General features: G+C 43.6%; 1 protein-coding gene across 1 annotated transcript in view; it reads right to left on the minus strand.

Moving 5' to 3' along the window:
- STARD8 (StAR related lipid transfer domain containing 8) overlaps positions 1-10,868 on the minus strand; it is a 226,777-nt gene extending 215,909 nt beyond the window's left edge. Inside the window, exon 1 of the mRNA XM_044305494.1 lies at positions 10,708-10,868. Within this exon, the coding sequence (XP_044161429.1) occupies positions 10,708-10,752 (45 nt within the window). The 5' untranslated portion in view covers positions 10,753-10,868. The remainder of the gene's footprint in view (positions 1-10,707) is intronic.
- Between the last annotated feature and the right edge of the window lie 9,371 nt (positions 10,869-20,239).

Here is a 20,239-nt window from a genome sequence, read left to right on the forward strand (position 1 = left end):
GTCACAGCAACCCAGCACAGACAAGTTGAGTTTATGTACGAATATAAAGTAAGTCTAGTGAAGATTAGAGCTGAGTCTAACCAAGGGACTTCACAAGCACCAGTGACCAGGAGGAACTTAAAGGTACCTGGACACACCTGGATGATTAGTGCACAGAATTATCCTTTTTCACTAAACACATCCTATATCAAATAATGTAGCAGAGAGTTTGCCTGCCACGAGGGAGAACACCCTTATTGGATTGCTCCATATAAAGTAAGGAAACCATTATATTAAGTACCTGAGTGCTAGAGAATGGACTTAAAATAGAACTCCTCAACTGACAATTGCCAGGCCTGTTATAAGGATCCCAGCTAAATTAACATATGGATTATTACCTTTGATATATAAATGAACTGTACCAACTGTCCTGAGACCATTAATTCAGTAAAAGTTTAACTCCTCATCCTTCCTACCAACTTCATTTGCACATAACGGCGCTGGCATCACAAACACAGGGGCCCAGTCACCAAAGTCCCCTAAGCATACCCATTACCATCAAGGGCACCTCAACTTCCATCTGGCTGGTGTTCTCTGCATTAAAGAGTGCCCCCTAGGATTTAGTGCTGTCTTCCCAATCACTGCACGCCGGCCCAGGGAGGCTCTGCTAACTGGGAGTAAATGAACTACTACCCCCATCGGCCCACCGTAGCCTCATGTGTTGCCCCTGCGATCCAGTCCGCTGCATATAGAACATGCAGCGATTTTTCCTGAACGCAGAAATGATGCGTGAAAAGCGCCACTCATGCGCACAGACTCATTGAAATAAATAAGTCAGGATCCAGTCCGGATACTATGCATTTGTTTCACACATCGCAACCTGATGGAAAACTCGCTTTTGTGAAAAAAAATGCCTTAAGCTTGCTGCTCACACCTTCTCACCATGGTCTGTCCTTCAATACAAGCCAACTCCCTGGGGAAACCAGTCTCCTGATTAAACCCTATTGACATCCCAGGAATCCATGCAGTCTCTGCCCCACACTTACTTCCTGTTTACAGTCTTGATTTCTAGTCTGTGGGGCTGCAATGCCATCTTGTGGTAACAAGGTATACATCTGATGCATTAACTGATGCCCTGATGTCCTGGTACTTAAGGGGCATGGGGGGGGGCGGTGATCGGAAGCCGTTGCCTGCTCAAATCATTGAGCAGGCACCTCGACTAAATGGGCAGGGGGGTCCCGGCGATCGCCGCAAACTGCAGGTCAATTCAGACTTGTGGTTTGCGGCTTTTACCTATTGTGGTGGCGGCGGGCAGCGGTGCCATCGGGTCCCCATGGGGCTGTAGGGGGGGCCCGATGGCATGGAAGGCAGCGCGATGCCTTCCTGAGGCATCTCCGCTGCCTTCCTGTGACGTGCCTGTGAGATCCAGCCCCCTGGATCTCACAGGCCGGAAGCTGTATGAGTGATAATCACTGTATTACGCATTTTGGAGTTTCTACTCTAGGGGTGCATCAGGGGGGCTTCAAATGGGACATGGTGTCAAAAAAACCAATCCAGCAAAATCTGTCTTCCAAAAACCGTATGGCATTCCTGTCCTTCTGTGCCCTACCGTGTGCCCGTACAGCAGTTTACGACCACATATAAGGTGTTTCTGTAAACTACAGAATCCGGGCAATAAACATTGAGTTTTGTTTGGCTGTTAACCCTTGCTTTGTTACTGGGAAAAATTGATTAAAATGGAAAATTTGCCCAAACATTTAAATTCTGAAATTTCATCTCCATTTGCCAATAACTCTTGTGGAACACCTAAAGGGTTAAAAACGTTTGTAAAATCTGTTTTGAATACCTTGTGGGGTGTAGTTTCTTAGATAGGGTCACTTTTATGGAGTTTCTACTCTAGGGTTGCATCAGGGGGGGCTTCAAATGGGATATGGTGTAAAAAAAAAAAAAAAACAGTCCAGCAAAATCCGCCTTCCAAAAACTGTATGGCATTTCTTTCATTCTGCGCCCTTCCGCGTGCCCGTGCAGTAGTTTACGACCACATATGGGGTGTTTCTGTAAACTACAGAATCAGGGCCATAAATATTGAGTTTTAGTTGGCTGTTAACCCTTGCTTTGTAAAAGGAAAAAAATTATTAAAATGGAAAATCTGCCAAAAAAGTGAAATTTTTAAATTGTATCTCTATTTTCCATTAATTCTTATGGAACACCTAAAAGGTTAACAAAGTTTGTAAAATCAGTTTTGAATACCTTGAGGGGTGTAGTTTCTAGAATGGGGTCATTTTGGGCAATTGCTTATATGTAAGCCTCGCAAAGTGACCTGAACTGGTCCCTAAAAATTGGGTTTTTGAAAATTTCTGAAAAATTTCAAGATTTGCTTCTAAACTTCTAAGCCTTGTAACATCCCCCAAAAATTTAATATCGTTCCCAAAATGATCCAAACATGAAGTAGACATATGGGGAATGTCAAGTAATAACTATTTTTGGAGGTATTACTATGTATTATAGAAGTAGAGAAATTGGAAATGTGCATTTTTTTAAACACATTTTTGGTAAACTTGGCATTTTTTTTAATAAATAAAAATATATATTTTTTTAACTTCATTTTACCAGTGTTGTGAAGTACAATATGTGACGAAAAAACAATCTCAGAATGGTCTGGATAAGTCAAAGCGGTTTAAAGTTATCACCACTTAAAATGACACTGGTCAGATTTGCAAAAAATGGCCTGGTCTTTAATGTGAAATAGGGCTGTGTCCCAAAGGGGTTAAATTACATAATCTAGAGTAGCGCACAATACACACACTAAAACACTGCAAAACACAGAAATATGGCAATATGGTTTGTAAAGGGTATAAGACTTACAGTTCACTCCCCACTCGCTTACATATATTATTATAGATAGATCAATTATACACTGGTAAAATATATTATACACTATAAGAATTTAACCACTAAAATAAAAGTGTTTAACCTTATCCTGAAGTAAAGTATATCATTGTTTTAATTGGTGGCTGCTTATAAATTCATAATATAAAACCAAATAGGGTATAATTCATATTGAGCCCTACTTTATTATGAAAGGTACAGCCACACATTCATTTTTCCGGATGCAATTTTCGAAGTCAAAATTAGGAGTGGACCTTAAGAAGATAGAAAGTATAAAGGACAGATCCAACTTTAAACCAGACTGGGTGGCCAAATTCTAATGGGAAGAGCTGACCTTGCATTATTGTGTCCCTGGTGAGCCCATGTTTATGGAGCCAATGTCCAGGAGTGTAATGTGCTAAACCCAAAATCAGCCTATATCTCTAGGGTATGTTAGTTCACACACCATCACAAACAAGAAAAATCTGTTCCAGATGTGGCTTTGGTGACCTGCTGATAAATATAGAAGGGTCAATTCCGCAAGGGTTATTCTGAGAATGAAAGGAAAAACACTTCAAGTCCCCTAAATATGTAGATACGGAGATCATAAGATATCAACCTCTGACCACAGAAACCCCTAAAGACTTTTGTAACTAAAGAAAAAGAAAACGTACACGTTCTAAAAATAAAATAAAAAAGTGATTCATACATTTTACAACTGATCATCTCTAGTAACATTCTTCATTTATAAGACAGGCTATTTAATGGCTCTGGTCTCGGGTCCAATTCAAAATATACTAGAGAAATAAACAACAATTTAAAATATAGCAATTGTGATAAAAAATGGCTGTGCTTTGTTTCTGTAAACCCTTTTGTTTGTGCCTTTCCTGTAAGATTCTGACAGAAGAAGCTACTCCTTGTGTTCTACAAGTAAAGCAGAATGACATATCTGCAATTGGACTTGTTTACCTCACTAGTATCTTGTTTAAGGACCCATGACGTACATGTACGTCATCTCTGGCCGTGACTTAAGGACCAGAGAAGTACATGTACGTCATGGTGATTGGGGGGTTTGCAGGAGCTGGGCCCCCTTAATCAGTGGCAGGGGTCCAGCAGTCACTGATAGCCGAACCCCTTCATCTGTGAAATCACTGATGCCGGTGCATTAACCCCTGCACGGAGGAAGCATATATAGATATATATTTTTTTACTACATTTTACCACTGTCATGAAGTACAATATGTGACAAGAAAACAGGCTAAGAATGGCCTGGATAAGTGAAAGTGTTTTAAAGTTATCACCACATAAAGTGACACTGGTCAGATTTGCAAAAAATGGCCTGGTCCTTAAAGGGATTCTGTCACCAGATTTAACCCTATTAAGCTAGCTGACATTAGCGAGGTGCTAATGTCAGCTAAACCTAACTAGCCTATTCCTACTTTTATCTATGCCCCCCGTTACGCCAGAAATTAAACTTTTATAATATGCTAATTAGCCTCCTAGAAGCTCCGTTCTCCCACCTTTGTCGCCTCCCTCCAAGTCTTGATTGACAGGTCCAGGCGGTGCTCACATCTGTCTGCCAGCCCTGTGCTCTGGTGAAATCTCACGCAGTTCAGTATTCGGGGCAGGCGCGGTGAGGAAGCTGGCAGCTTGCGAGCGTCTTTCCCTCACTGCGCCTGTGCCGAATGCTGAACGGCACGAGATTTCACCAGGACATTCACACCAAATGTGTATTATATTTACGATGGTTGTTAGGAGGCACTAAAAGCCCCCAGAAAGGCAGGGCACAACTGACACAGCCTAATTTAGGTTTAGAATGTATATTAGGGTATTTCTCTAGATACGTGTATTACTATACAGCATTAGCAATCTGCTAATGTATCAGAAACACTTCAGGAGTGGGAACATTGCAAGGAACTGAACTCCCTGTGACTTTCAGCAGAGTGAATAAAATCTATACAATGTGCATAATGTAAGTGGAGAGGAGAGAGGGGCTGCTGCAATGGCACACTGCACATAAGTAGTTGCATTCACCATCATACAGATGCAGCAGAGCTGAGTTTGGTTTATATATCATGATAAGTTTTTTTTTCACTCCCATCAGTAGATATGCTTATTATTGTCCACATGCACCTGTTTTTGTCCATCCAGACCCCTGCCTGGTTCCATTATAGTCAATGGTGTCCAGCAGTGAACTGCAGTATCCGGCTATATAGGATATGGTGAAATCCCGAGGGCTGTTCCTCTGCTGGGACAGCCTGAGACATTTAACCTCTTCCCCTAAGTTCACACTTGCGCGTTTTACAGCGAGTTCAAACGCGCTGTAAAACGCATAACCGATGCAAACCAATGCTTCCCTATGGGACTGGTTCACATTTTCGCGTTTTACAGGGCGTTCGAACACGCTGAAAAACGCCCGACGCATAAACAAGTTCTTGAGCTTCTTTGGGGCGTTTTGTCGCGCGTTCCCGTACATAGACTTTCGGGAACGTGCGACAATGGGCGTTCGCTTGTCTCTGTATGCGCGATTGTAAACGCCGGTACAATCGCACATATAGAGCGCTCCTTTCAGAACGCTCAGGTGTGAACCCAGGGTTAATGTCAAGGCCTATTTTCATTTTTATAAACCTATAAATGCTGCTATAAAAACAACCATAGAATGCCCAGTAGAAATATAAATACTTTATTAGATCATCAATAGATCACAAAAATTCATAAAATATGTTTTATACACAGATATGCTATGGAGAATAGTCAGCAAAACAGACTGGATACAATAGTCCCCCCCGTCGGTGCCTCAAACACCCACCAAACAGATGAACAACATGTCAGTGTGATGTGCAGTGAGGTGATTCACCAGTAGAGAGTGTCAGTAAACATCCACTACAAGTGTCTGTGATATCCAACTCGCTGCACAACCCAGGGAGAGGTTATTGTGTGAATACAGCAGAAAATGATAATAATATACTGGAGCACAAGATTACAACACATCCATCAAATACATCTAGATGCAAACTGCCCATATATAGTAAGTTAAAGATATCAGGCTGTACAATCAAACTCCCACAAAAAAGTATCCACTGGGGACGTGAACATACCCACAGACATGATGGAGGGTGGAGGCACCGAACACAGGGCTGGAAGGAACCCCGACGCGCGTTTCGCCTCAGCTTCGTCAGGAGGTTAATGTGAATGTGGTCATGGCTCCCCCTTTTATACCCCTCATGCAGCTACACCTTCAATTAATATGTTTCAGCTGATACTTACTTATCGAGCGCTTGTGCCTGATGGTGCGCGCCGAGGACATCATGGAGACGCCGCATTCATCAGGAGGAGGGGTGGAACGCAAACGTGCGTTCCAGCCCGCCTCCCAAGGAAACGTAGCCGCGCCACCACGTGACCCGGCGCGCAGCGCATCCTGGCCAAGCGCTATATCAGCCTCTACAGCGAGCCTACCAAAGCGGCTCAGAAAATACCAGAGCCCATCCGAACATATGGCGAACAATCTTAACCCTTAGTGGGATTTGCATGAGGTCTATAAAGTTCGGGAATGCCTTAAGGCCGCTGAGTATGGATGGCTGATAATTGGGATACATACAGGGGGGAGGGGTGGGGGAAAGAAAAATAAAGGTGAAAAAGAGGTTGAGGAGAAAACAAATGGATAACAATAAATCAACAAAAAGTATATATAAAGAGAGGAAGATAAATACAGAGAATGCTGTAAACATAATTCCATAATTTCATCTTTTTGTACAAATATTCATAAATTTTACACCATGGTTAAATATAAAATATAGCATGATTTCTTATGAATTATATCCCATGATTTTATGAAAATAGATACACACAAATTTTACAAATTTATATATCACGAATAGCATAATTTTTTATAATGAATTAGGTCCCATGATTTTTAACAATAAATTTGCGTATCCATGGAGTCATGATTTAATAATAAATTTACATATCCATGACATCATGATTCCATATATAATTACAAAAATTTATAATAAGTAGACTTTATGAACATGATTGTACTTCATGTTCATAAAGTCTACTTATTATAAATTTTTGTAATTATATATGGAATCATGATGTCATGGATATGTAAATTTATTATTAAATCATGACTCCATGGATACGCAAATTTATTGTTAAAAATCATGGGACCTAATTCATTATAAAAAATTATGCTATTCGTGATATATAAATTTGTAAAATTTGTGTGTATCTATTTTCATAAAATCATGGGATATAATTCATAAGAAATCATGCTATATTTTATATTTAACCATGGTGTAAAATTTATGAATATTTGTACAAAAAGATGAAATTATGGAATTATGTTTACAGCATTCTCTGTATTTATCTTCCTCTCTTTATATATACTTTTTGTTGATTTATTGTTATCCATTTGTTTTCTCCTCAACCTCTTTTTCACCTTTATTTTTCTTTCCCCCACCCCTCCCCCCTGTATGTATCCCAATTATCAGCCATCCATACTCAGCGGCCTTAAGGCATTCCCGAACTTTATAGACCTCATGCAAATCCCACTAAGGGTTAAGATTGTTCGCCATATGTTCGGATGGGCTCTGGTATTTTCTGAGCCGCTTTGGTAGGCTCGCTGTAGAGGCTGATATAGCGCTTGGCCAGGATGCGCTGCGCGCCGGGTCACGTGGTGGCGCGGCTACGTTTCCTTGGGAGGCGGGCTGGAACGCACGTTTGCGTTCCACCCCTCCTCCTGATGAATGCGGCGTCTCCATGATGTCCTCGGCGCGCACCATCAGGCACAAGCGCTCGATAAGTAAGTATCAGCTGAAACATATTAATTGAAGGTGTAGCTGCATGAGGGGTATAAAAAGGGGGAGCCATGACCACATTCACATTAACCTCCTGACGAAGCTGAGGCGAAACGCGCGTCGGGGTTCCTTCCAGCCCTGTGTTCGGTGCCTCCACCCTCCATCATGTCTGTGGGTATGTTCACGTCCCCAGTGGATACTTTTTTGTGGGAGTTTGATTGTACAGCCTGATATCTTTAACTTACTATATATGGGCAGTTTGCATCTAGATGTATTTGATGGATGTGTTGTAATCTTGTGCTCCAGTATATTATTATCATTTTCTGCTGTATTCACACAATAACCTCTCCCTGGGTTGTGCAGCGAGTTGGATATCACAGACACTTGTAGTGGATGTTTACTGACACTCTCTACTGGTGAATCACCTCACTGCACATCACACTGACATGTTGTTCATCTGTTTGGTGGGTGTTTGAGGCACCGACGGGGGGGACTATTGTATCCAGTCTGTTTTGCTGACTATTCTCCATAGCATATCTGTGTATAAAACATATTTTATGAATTTTTGTGATCTATTGATGATCTAATAAAGTATTTATATTTCTACTGGGCATTCTATGGTTGTTTTTATAGCAGCATTTATAGGTTTATATGATTGGTTCTCTGGTTGCCCTTACCTACGGTATTATAGTGAGGCCCTTTTTTCTTTTTTCGGTACTATTTTCATTTTTGCATTTTAAATTTTTCCTTCCCACATTCCAATAACCATAACTTTTTTATTTTTACGTTCACGTAGCTATATGATGTCATAATGCATGAGTTGGGGTTAAAAATGCATATGTGACACTAGCCTGAGACTTCATGCACACAGTTGTGTCTGTATTTCAGTCTGCAAAGAATGGATCTGCAAAATACGGATACCGTACCTTGCACGTGCACTCGGAGGTGTGCATGACCCCATAGAAATGAGTCAGTCCCCTGATGACAAATACGGTCATGAGAATTAGGCCTAAACATATTAAAATGAATGGTTACATGTGATGTCCATGATTCACTGACATGTGAAAGAGGCCTTAATAGCACAAGAAAAACGAATCAAAAAGACAATTCCACAAACTGGAAAATTATAAACGGCTCAATAAAAATTCCCAGCTGGGAGACCAGGAACAGCTGAGAAAGGGGGGAGCAGAAGCTTTAGTGATGGGATCTATAGCTTTCTTTACACAGAGCACAGCACTGAAGCACTGAGGAATCAACCAGGCCTTGTACACATAAGGCCTCTTGCACACGACCATATGGCTTTTTCTGTATTTTGCGGTCCGTGTTTAACTGATCCAATGTTCCTTTTTTGTTTCTGTTGTATTTCCATTCCGCAAAAAATCTCTCCATGGTTTCCATATGCGATCCGTTGTTTGCGGACAGCAAAGGAAAACATAACATTTGTAATCATTACTGTAATGTACAGTAATGTTTTTAAACAGTAAACACATTGGCAAAGTGGGCATGGATCCGCAAAAAACAGATGACATACGGATGTGTTCTGTATGCATTCTGTATTTTTGCGGACCCATTGACTTGAATGGAGCCATGGAACGTTATTTGCGGACAATAATAGGACAAGTTCTATCTTTTAGGCCTCATGCACACGGCCGTTGTTGTGGTCCGCATCCGAGCCGCATTTTTTGTGGCTCGGGTGCAGATCCATTCACTTCAATGGGGCCGCAAAAGATGCAGACAGCACTCCATGTGCTGTCCGCATCCGTTGCTCCGTTCCGTGGCCCCACCCAAAAAATTTAGCATGTCCTATTCTTGTCCGTTTCGCGAACAAGAGTAGGCATTTCTACTATGGGCAAATTGCAGAAGGCACACGGGCGGCTTCCATTTTTTGCGGATCCGCGGTTTGCCTACAGCAAAAAACGGAACGGTCGTGTGCATGAGGCCTTAGTGGAACAGATATATGGAAATATAATGCATATGGAATACATCCTGTTTTTTGTGCAGAACCATTGAAATGAATGGTTCAGCATACGAACCGCAAACAGAACCTGGAAAAACGGAACGGAAGCGAAAAAAAACGTTTGTGTGCAAGAGGTCTAAATAATACTCCATACAACATGCATTCTTTGTGGCATTTTATTTTTATTTTTTTTGGGGGGGGGGGGGGGGGGTGAGAAGGAGGCAGAAAAATGCCTAAAACAAAACATCATTGCTTCAACATGCTGCATATAAAAATGGTAGTGACACGAAAATGACACAAAATTGAAGAAAAAAAAAATGCTAGTGTTGCCTGGATTTCAACATCTGGAGTGGAATTTTTTAATCAAAAACACCACAAAATACCTATGTGCTAATCTACTCTTAGGCTACGCTCACATCACCGTTTAGCCTTTCCGTTCTGAACGGAAAGGACGGATAAGCACATAACTGACACCAAACTGAGTCAAACGGAGCCTGAGGACCCCATAGACTATAATGGGGTCCGTTATGTTTCCGCTCAGAAGATGATTTTTAAGCGGAGACAAAAGTTGTGCATGCAGGACAAAGAGATACTGTAGTATAGATGGATGGATAATCTTTATATAGCACCACCATATACCACAGCGCTTTACAATTCAGAGGGTTCATGTACAACACAAAGACATCACAGAATTCCAAGGTAATAAACCACTAAAACGCTAGGAGAGAGGGCCCTGCTCCCAAGAACTTATGCATCGATAGATTGCCACTACATCAAACAAATTCAGCTCTGCTACATTGGTATATGCATATTATTCGAAACTTTGGCACTGGAGCTGCACTGGGTTAACCATAAAAGAATGATTTCATGAATAAGCAAACTTTGTGCTCTGGAAAGGAAAAACCCACAAGCTGCATATTTTAAATTCTAGCGAATCTCGAGACCTGGGAAGACTGCACACATGCAAGTACGAGCAGTCATTTATGATCCAATATGAGGGTTCGTGCCCACCACGATATCTTATTTCTGTACTCAGAGCCATCACTTGCAATAGTGTCTGTCATGCACACTCCCAGCCGTCCGTTGCTCCATGTCCCACATTACCTTTGCACGCGTGAAGCAAGCCCTGAATAGATCCAGCAGTGGCATGCTGATAACCAAGGGCAGCCCTCACAGGGGGTTCTGGGGCACAGACGATCCTAATCCACAGGCAGTTCTTAGCAGCTCCATGGGAAACAGGGCCAGAACAGCTGTGCGAGGAGCTGTCAGCGAGGACGGAGGGAGGGGAGGAAGGCTGACTGGTCATTTCAAATCCAGCACCGATATCCTGTTGGTTGGAACAGCATCTTCTCTGGATGAGACAAGCTGGCCCAGTTCTCACTCAGAATTGGCACCATCTGACTAATGCATCACACGATTCAAGGGAAAACACTCTCCGTCTAAATGGAGTCTATTTATAAATGTGGTAGCTGGGAGTGCTCTGCACAGAGGGGGGGAACGTGCCGAGTGATGGTATAATACTCATCTAGCGGCATTTCACTACAGTACACTCAGTATGCAGTGGATATCTACTGAAGGCAGTGAGCACCCCAACAGCATATCTCCTGTTCCTGCTGGACCGCATTCCTTCCATGTGGACGACACATGACGTTCTAGATATCATGCACACATCTTTTAAAAACTGCCTGTGGGTAAGCAATAGACAGGATCAGAATTTCAAGGCACATTGATAGCAAGTGAATGGAGCAATGGGCCCACATGGGCAGTGCCATTCTACTCAGTGCGAGGATTCGGGGACCCCCAAGCAGTCGGACCCCCAGGTGATCTAATATTTATTACCTAATAACGCTTATCATGTGACAAACCCTTCAAGGAGTTCTACAATTAGGTAAAATGTATAAACATTAAAGGGGTTTTCTCAACAGGCTATTTCATACTTACCTGGTCCCGGCGCGCCGTCCACTTCCTGGCTTCGGCACTCGGCAGGGGGCGGGCTCCATCTTCATTAATGTCTTCTCCCGGCCGGGCCGCGCGCTGTACTGAACACGCACACCGAGTCCGCGCGTGCGCCCTGGTGACTTCTTCCTGGCCAGTATAGTATACTTGCCAGGAAGAAGTCACCAGGGCACATGCGCGGACTCGGCGTGCGCGTTCAGTACAGCGCGCGACCTTCCGGGAGAAGAAAATAAGTCGTCTGCGCACGCACGGCCACCGCGATTCCTGAGAAGAGCGGTGGCCGTAACCAGGGGAGACAGAAGACAACAGTCAGGTAAGTATAGGTTTATTTTTTTCTAAGGGGTGGGGATTTGTTGATAAAATATATTTAGAAAAATGATCACTGTTAAATCATTACCAGATTTAACAGTGATCATTAAGATGATAATACCCCTTTAATGACTTTGTTGAATGTAAAACCTATTGATAGACGTTTTAGAAGGTGGACACTACACAAGGTTGCACTAAATCAAGTCTTCTCAGTCTTCTTCAACCTTTTCTTCCTCACAACTTCTACATAGTGATGCCTGGGCCTTACAACTGGCCATAGACTTTGCCAAAATAGCAAAAAATGGCAACTACTATTTATCTTAAAATTTGTCTTCTAGGTTATGCTGTTAAACCAGAGATTGAGGCAACAATAGAAAGGTCTGTGCAGCATATGATTACTTCTGTGAAAACTGCCTCCTCAGCTCTGCCTGGAGGACACCTTTAACAGTATGTCCGACCTACAGTTTGAGAAGCAATGTATAGTGTCCCCACTGCAAGTGTGAATGTGACTGTATTTTATGCACTGTATATGGAGAGAACAGTGGGTCCTTAGTTGCTGTCGCTAGGCAGAGCTGGCACCACCCCTTCTCTCTGGAGGAAGTGAGTCAGTGTAGAATGTATAGGCCCCCCAGAGCGTTTCGCTTGGGGGACACATGGGGGAAATGGCACCATTAGATTAGGGTACTTTCACACTTGCAGCAGAGGATTCCGGCAGCCAGTTCTGTCGCCGAAACTGCCGGATCCATCAAAACGCATGCAAACTGATAGCATTTGTCAGACTAATCAGGATCCTGATCCGTATGACAAATGCATTGAAATGTCGGATCCATCTTTCCGGTGCATTTATTTTTTCCAAATTTTTTGCGGTCTGAGCATGCGCAGACCGCAATGCCAGATCCATTTTGCCGGAACACTCGGGGCCAGATCCAGCATTAATGCATGGCAATGGGAAAAGATGTGGCAAGCGTTCCGGTATTTTGGATGGAGATAAAACCGCAGCATGCTGTGTTATTATCTCTGTCCTGAAAAGTCAAAAAGACTGAACTGAAGACATCCTGATGCATCCTGAATGGATTGCTCTCCATTCAGAATGCATTAGGAGAAAACTGATCAGTTATTTTCTGGTATTGAGCCCCTAGGACGGAACTCAATGCCCGGAAAAGAATAACACTAGTGTGAAAGTACCCTTAGATAGGTTATGTTTCTCTACCCCCCCCCCCCTTTTATTCCTCCTTTTCCGCTCTTTTATTTCAGATTTACCTCAAGATGATTTGTATGATCATCTGGTTTATTCTGGTTCTGCCCCCTTCTGATTGGTGGATGCCGTTGCTGGGGGAGAATTTGTGTTCCTGATTTGTTGACTCGCCTGCGGCGGGAAAACATATTCCTTTAAATTGAATGTTTGGCGGTGCTTCTGGGCCAGTTTAAGAAGACCAGACCGTCACCCCGCCCTCCCTCCCTATTTATTTATCAGCTTGTCTTGTCGATTTGCTTTATTAGTGGGGCTGTAACACTCAGCTGTTGCTGAGAGGATTTCGGTGATTGACTAAGAATTTCTGATGATTCATTAATTTACGATGTTGGAAGTTTTCATTATTTATTAATTTTAATTCATTTATTCATGTTACCCATAATAAAGCATTGTGGCCATTTTATTCCAATGGAAGTTGTATCTTTATTCATTAGTTGTTAAGTTATTATTAAGTTTAGGGGTGTCATTTGCCTCCATAAACTGTGGATGTGTAAATAGCTGAGCAAAGCTGTGCAAAGTGAAGGCATGTGTACCACCCCTTCAGGGAAATAGTAAGGGCCCCTTCACATTTATCCAGTGATTCAGTTCAGTTCCCTAGCCAGCATTAAGCCGAAAACACTGGAGGGGAACTAAAGCCTGAACTGATCCCATAATTTTCTATGGGATCTTTCTCATACATTCATCTGATGTATCACATGTGATGCTGGACGTCAATTACCGCTGGACAGAAAAGTGCTGCATGCTCAGTTTTTCTGTCGGGCATCAGAGTATAGACGCCAGATATGTGCACTGAAGTGATATAACGCCACTCTGTGCCCAGCACCTGAAAGCCAAGATAAAGAGGTTCCGCATACAGGAAAGTGAGTACCACTGGGGAAGCAGTACTGTCTAACATACAGTCCTGGTCAAAAGTTTAAGACCACTTGAAAAATGGCAAAAAATCATATTTAGCATGGCTGGATCTTAGCTACCTTAAGACCGCCTAACGCACGGATGCATCCTGGCGGCGGTTGATTCATTCCTCCTGAACGCATCCGTGCATCATCTCGCGAGACGCAAGATTTCGGTCTGAGCCGGCCCGCGCATGCGCATTGAGGGCCGGCAAAAGTTAAAGAACAATTTCGTCACCAGCCTGCCAGCCAATGATTGTTGCTGGCAGGCTGGCGATTTTCAAAAACTCAAATCAGAAGCCATCTAACACTTTATATTTATAAATATAAGGTGTTATATGGCTGCCCTGCTCCTCTGCTGGTCCTTTTGGTCAGTTGGTCTCAGCAGAGGAGCAGGCATCACAGTGAGTAGCCACCAAACACCACACTTAGCCCCAGATCACCCCCCCATCACCCCAATTAACCCCTTGATCACCCCTTGATCGCCCCTGTCAATCACCTAGTGAAAGGGAAAAAAGTGATCAGTGTAAACTGTCAAATTTTTTTTCCACTGGTATTGACTGATAGTTTTAGTTTAGGCCCCTTGGTTAGGTAGTTTAGCGATCGTTTAGCGCCCAGCCCACCGCACCGCAGTCACTGATTAGCGTATTGCTAATCAGCTTTTGTACTTTTATAGTATCTGTAAGTGATCAAAACTGATCACAGTCAGATCTATAATAGTATTATTATGACCTTAGCTCGCCCTCCACGCAAAACGCAGTGTTTGCGCGATCAGGCCTGATCGGTCGCCCACACGTGCGTTCACTCACGCCCGCCCCGCCGCAGTGACAAAAAATATATATTTTTTTTATCACTGCACAATCACTTTACAAGCGCTGCGGCGAAAAAAAAATCTGTTTTGATATTTTTTATCAATCGCAGCGGCCTCCGGTACTTCGCTAGCCTCCCATTTGTAAGACAGGCTTGCTTTTTTTCTTAGGTAGTCTCAGGGAATACCCCTAAATTTAGTAGTCCAAATGTCAAACAGGGGGTATTCTTCTGAAGAGGCCTACAGGCTTCTGACCCAGTCGGATGAGGAATGGGAACCCTCATCTGACGAATCTAGCGGGTCAGAATATGAACCTGTAGAAAGCAGTGGCAGACTGACCCAAAGTTCGGACGAGGAGGTTGAGGTCCCTGATAGCACCAGGCGTACCCGGCCCCGTGTCGCTAGACCACAGGTTGCGCAGGATCCGCTTCAAGGGCAGCAGAGTGGGGCTGGCGCTGTCAGATTACGTGGTGAGGCATACACCAGCAGCGCAGCCCTCCCTAGACCTAGTACCAGCACTGCCGTACAACCTGGTGAAGTGGCGAGCACCAGAAGGGCAGTTGAAGCTGGTACAGTGGCACGTGCAATAGTTACCCCGTCGCAGTCACCGCACAGACAGGCCCGTAGAGCCCCTAGAGTCCCTGAGGTGCTGGCAAAACCTGATTGGCAGTCTCCAACTTCAGCCGCACCTGTAGTTCCCCCTTTCACCGCCCAGTCTGGAGTTCGGGTTGAGACAGCTCAGATTGGTTCGGCACTGGGATTTTTTGAGCTGTTCTTGACTGCGGAGCTCTTGGATGTAGTCGTGGTAGAAACAAATCGGTATGCCACTCAATTTATAGCCGCCAACCCAGGAAGCTTTTATGCCCAGCCTTTCTGGTGGAAACCAGTCCAAGTTTCCGAAATTAAAATTTTTCTGGGCCTTCTCCTCAACATGGGTCTAACCAAAAAGCATGAATTGCGGTCATATTGGTCCACGAACCCAATTCATCACATGCCCATGTTCTCTGCTGCTATGTCCAGGACACGATTTGATACTATCCTGCGCTTCCTGCACTTTAGCGACAACACCACCTCCCGTCCCAGAGGCGACCCAGCTTTTGACCGGCTCCAAAAAATTCAGCCCCTCATAGACCACTTCAACCAGAAATTTGCAGATTTGTATACCCCTGAGCAAAACATCTGCGTAGACGAGTCCCTTATACATTTTACTGGGCGCCTTGGCTTCAAATAATACATCCCAAGCAAGCGCGCCCGGTATGGGGTCAAATTGCATAAGCTCTGTGAAAAGGCCACAGGCTATACCCACAAATTTCAAGTCTATGAGGGTAAAGATCAGACCCTGGAGCCGGTCGGTTGCCCTGACTACCTGGGGAGCAGTGGGAAGACAGTCTGGGACTTGGTGCCACCCTTATTTGGCAAGGGGTACCATCTTTATGTGGACAATTTCTACACAAGTGTGGCCCTCTTCAGGCATTTGTTCCTAGAACAGATTGGCTGCTGTGGCACCGCGCAAACTAGTCGCGCGGGCTTGCCCCAACAGCTCGTTACCACCCGTCTTGCAAGGGGGGAGAGGGCTGCCTTGTGTAATGAAGAACTGCTGGCGGTGAAATGGAGAGAATAGTGTGACGTTTACATGCTCTCCTCCATTCACGCAGACACGACAATCCAAATTGAACGAGCAACCAGTGTCATTGAAAAGCCCCTCTGTGTCCAAGACTATAATTTGCTCATGGGAGGGGTGGACTTCAATGACCAGATGTTGGCTCCGTATTTAGTTTCCCGACGCACCAGATGCTGGTATAAGAAGGTGTCTGTACATTTGATTCAATTGGCTGCATATAATAGTTTTGTTCTCTACAGTAAGGCTGGGAGAACAGGATCTTTCCTCAAATTTCCGTGGTCGGAGGTTCCGTGGCCCCATCCACCAGTGTAGTTAGCCGTCTACACGAGCGACATTTCCCCAATGTCGTTGCTGGTACCTCAACCCAACCGTCACCCCGAAAAAGATGTCGTGTCTGTAGCATGAGTGGAATAAGGTGTGACACCCGCTATTTCTGTCCTGACTACCCTGACCACCCTGCCCTATGCTTAGGGGAATGTTTCCGGAAGTACCAAACACAGGTACACTTAGCATAGGGATCACATCTCACAGGACAGGTACACAGGGCTATTAGGGCCCATTCACACAGAGCTGCTGCAAACCTCTCCTTTCACCTGGGACAAAGTGCATAATGTACTTCGCCACATCTTTGGGCGATTTGCGCTTTGCACATTGTCCCATGGGGAAGGAGAGGTTTGTCCTATAAAAGGTAAAAAAAAATAAAAAAATCACCAGTAAGCAAAAAAGTTAACGTTCAGTTCCAAAAGTTAATTAAAGTTTATATGTTCTGTTCAAATGTTATTATAAAGTTAATAAAATGTTTTGCGTTGCAGCCTGGTTTTTTTCTATTTTTCTTCTTTTTTTTTTTTACCTTCCAGGTGGACCAACCGATCGACCAGCTGCAGCACTGATGTGCATTCTGACAGAAACATTGCGCTGCTGTCAGATTACACAAAAAGTTGGTGTATGCGGCGCTGCAAGACGAGATTTCTCCTCTGCAGTAAAAGATACGTTTGCCAAGGCATATGAACTGAGGAGGCGGCGGTGTTCATATGCTTTGGCAAACACTTTGTATATAAAAAAATATATATATATCCCGGCAATGATTTATTCATCCACATCGATTGATGTGAATGGAGCAATCGGGTTTGCCAGGGCATACGATCTAAGTGGGTATGGATGTTGGGCGGAGCTCCTATGTCCTGGCAGACGCCTTTCCCCTCCTTTTTTTTGGGGGGGGCAGAGATTTTTTCATCCACATTGATCGATGTGAATGAAAAAATCTGTGCCGTTCATTTTTTCTTTCAGCCCAGAGGCTGAACGGAAAAAAAAAATCTCATTACCTGTATGCTCAATATAAGGAGAATAGCAGAAACTCCTAATGCTGGCCATACATGTAATGATTGCGGAGACCCTCAAATGCCAGGGCAGTACAAACACCCCACAAATGACCCCATTTTGGAAAGAAGACACCCCAAGGTATTCGCTGAGGGGCATATTGAGTCCATGAAAGATTGAAATTTTTGTCCCAAGTTAGCAGAAAGTGAAACTTTGTGAAGAAAAAAAAAAAACAATTTCCGCTAACTTGTGCAAAAAAATAAAAATTCTATGAACTCGCCATGCCCCTCATTGAATAACTTGGGGTGTCTTCTTTCCAAAATGGGGTCAGATGTGGGGTATTTATACTGCCCTGGCTTTTTAGGGTCCCTAAAGCGTGAGAAGAAGTCTGGGATCCAAATGTCTAAAAATGTCCTCCTAAAAGGAATTTGGGCACCTTTGGGCATCTAGGCTGCAAAAAAGTGTCACACATGTGGTATCACCGTACTCAGGAGAAGTTGGGGAATGTGGTTTGGGGTGTCATTTTACATATACCCATGCTGGGTGAGATAAATATCTTGGTCAAATGCCAACTTTGTATAAAAAAATGGGAAAAGTTGTCTTTTCCCGAGATATTTCTCTCACCCAGCCGAGATATTTCTCACACATTGCCCTACTTCTTCTGAGTACGGCGATACCAGATGTGTGACACTTTTTGCAGCCTAGGTGGGCAAAGGGGCCCACATTCCAAAGAGCACCTTTTGGATTTCACAGGCCATTTTTTACACATTTTGATTTCAAACTACTTTGCACGCATTTGGGCCCCTAAAATGCCAGGGCAGTATAACTACCCCACAAGTGACCCCATTTTGGAAAGAAGACATCCCGAGGTAATTCATGATGGGCATAGTGAGTTCATGGAAGTTTTTATTTTTTGTCACAAGTTAGTGGAATATGAGACTTTGTAAGAAAAGAAAAAAAAATAATCATTTTCCGCTAACTTGTGACAAAAAATAAAAAGTTCTATGAACTCACTATGCCCATCAGCGAATACCTTAGGGTGTCTACTTTCCGAAATGGGGTCATTTGTGGGGTTTTTCTACTGTCTGGGCATTGTAGAACCTCAGGAAACATGACAGGGCTGAGGTGGTTAACAAGGTTCCAAGTAGAGCTTCAACATGCAACAAGAAGAAATGGGAGAGAGACCAAACATTTTTTGAGCATTCAATTTAATGAAAACAACGAATAAACTGAAACAGGCTGTTTTTCAGCTGATCAAAAGTTTAGGACCACACCTCCCCCAAAAAATTAAACCCCCCCAAAACAGAAATCCAACTTCCAAATATGAACTCAGTAATGAGTAGATCCACCGTTATTGTTTATCACTTCAAAAATTTGTTTGATGCAAGCTTTTCCATGAGGTGAGTGGGAGCATTTCTCCAAATGGCGAAGACGACCGCACAAAGGCCATCTACTGTCTGGAACTGTCCCTTGCCATCCATCCCCAAAGGTTCTCAATTGGATTTAGATCAGGGGAACACGCAGGATGGGCCAAAAGAGTGATGTTATTCTCCTCCCTTATCCTGCGAGCATTGTGTACTGTAGAGTTGTCCTGTTGAAAAACCCAGTCGTTACCACAGAGACGAGGGCCCTCAGTCATGAGGAATGCTCTCTGCAACATCTGGACATAGCCAGCGGCCGTTTGACGCCCCTGCACTTCCTGAAGCTCCATTGTTCCACTGAAGGAAAAAGCACCCCAGACCATTATGGCGCCCCCTCCACTGTGGCGCATAGAAAACATCTCAGGTGGGATCTGCTTGTCATGCCAGTAACGTTGAAAACCATCAGGAACATCAAGGTAAAAAAAATAATCATCAGAGAATAAAACTTTCTTCCACCTTTGAATGTCCCATGTTTGGTGCTCTCTTGCAAAGTCAAAACGAGCAGTTCTGTGGCATTCAAGGAGACGAGGTCTTTGATGACTTTTTTGTTTTTGAAGCCCTTCAGTCTCAGATGCCGTCTGATGGTTATGGGGCTGCAGTCAGCACCAGTAAGGGCCTTAATTTGTGTTGAGGATCGTCCAGGGTCTTGACGGACAGCCAATTGGATCCTCTGGCTCAGTGCTGATGAATTTTTTTGGGGCCTCCACTTTACTCTTTTGTTCCATAACCCTCAGGATCATTTAAGAAATTCCAAATGACTGTCTTACTGCGTCCCACCTCAGTAGCGATGGCGCGCTGTGAGAGACCCTGCTTATGCAGGTCAACAACCCAACCACGTTCAAAAAGGGAGAGTTTTTTTGCCTTGGCCATCACAACGTGTGACTACCTGACAGAAAATGACAATGAATCCACATCTTTGCACAGATTTGGCCTTTTAAAAGGCATGTGGTCCTAAAATTTGGATCAGCTGAAAAACAGCCTGTTTCAGTTTAATCGCTATTTTCAATAAATTGAATGCTCAAAAAATGTTTTGTCTCACTCTCATTTCTTCTTGTTGCATGT

This window comes from Bufo gargarizans, chromosome 9, assembly GCF_014858855.1.
Source record: "Bufo gargarizans isolate SCDJY-AF-19 chromosome 9, ASM1485885v1, whole genome shotgun sequence".
Lineage (NCBI taxonomy): Eukaryota > Metazoa > Chordata > Amphibia > Anura > Bufonidae > Bufo > Bufo gargarizans.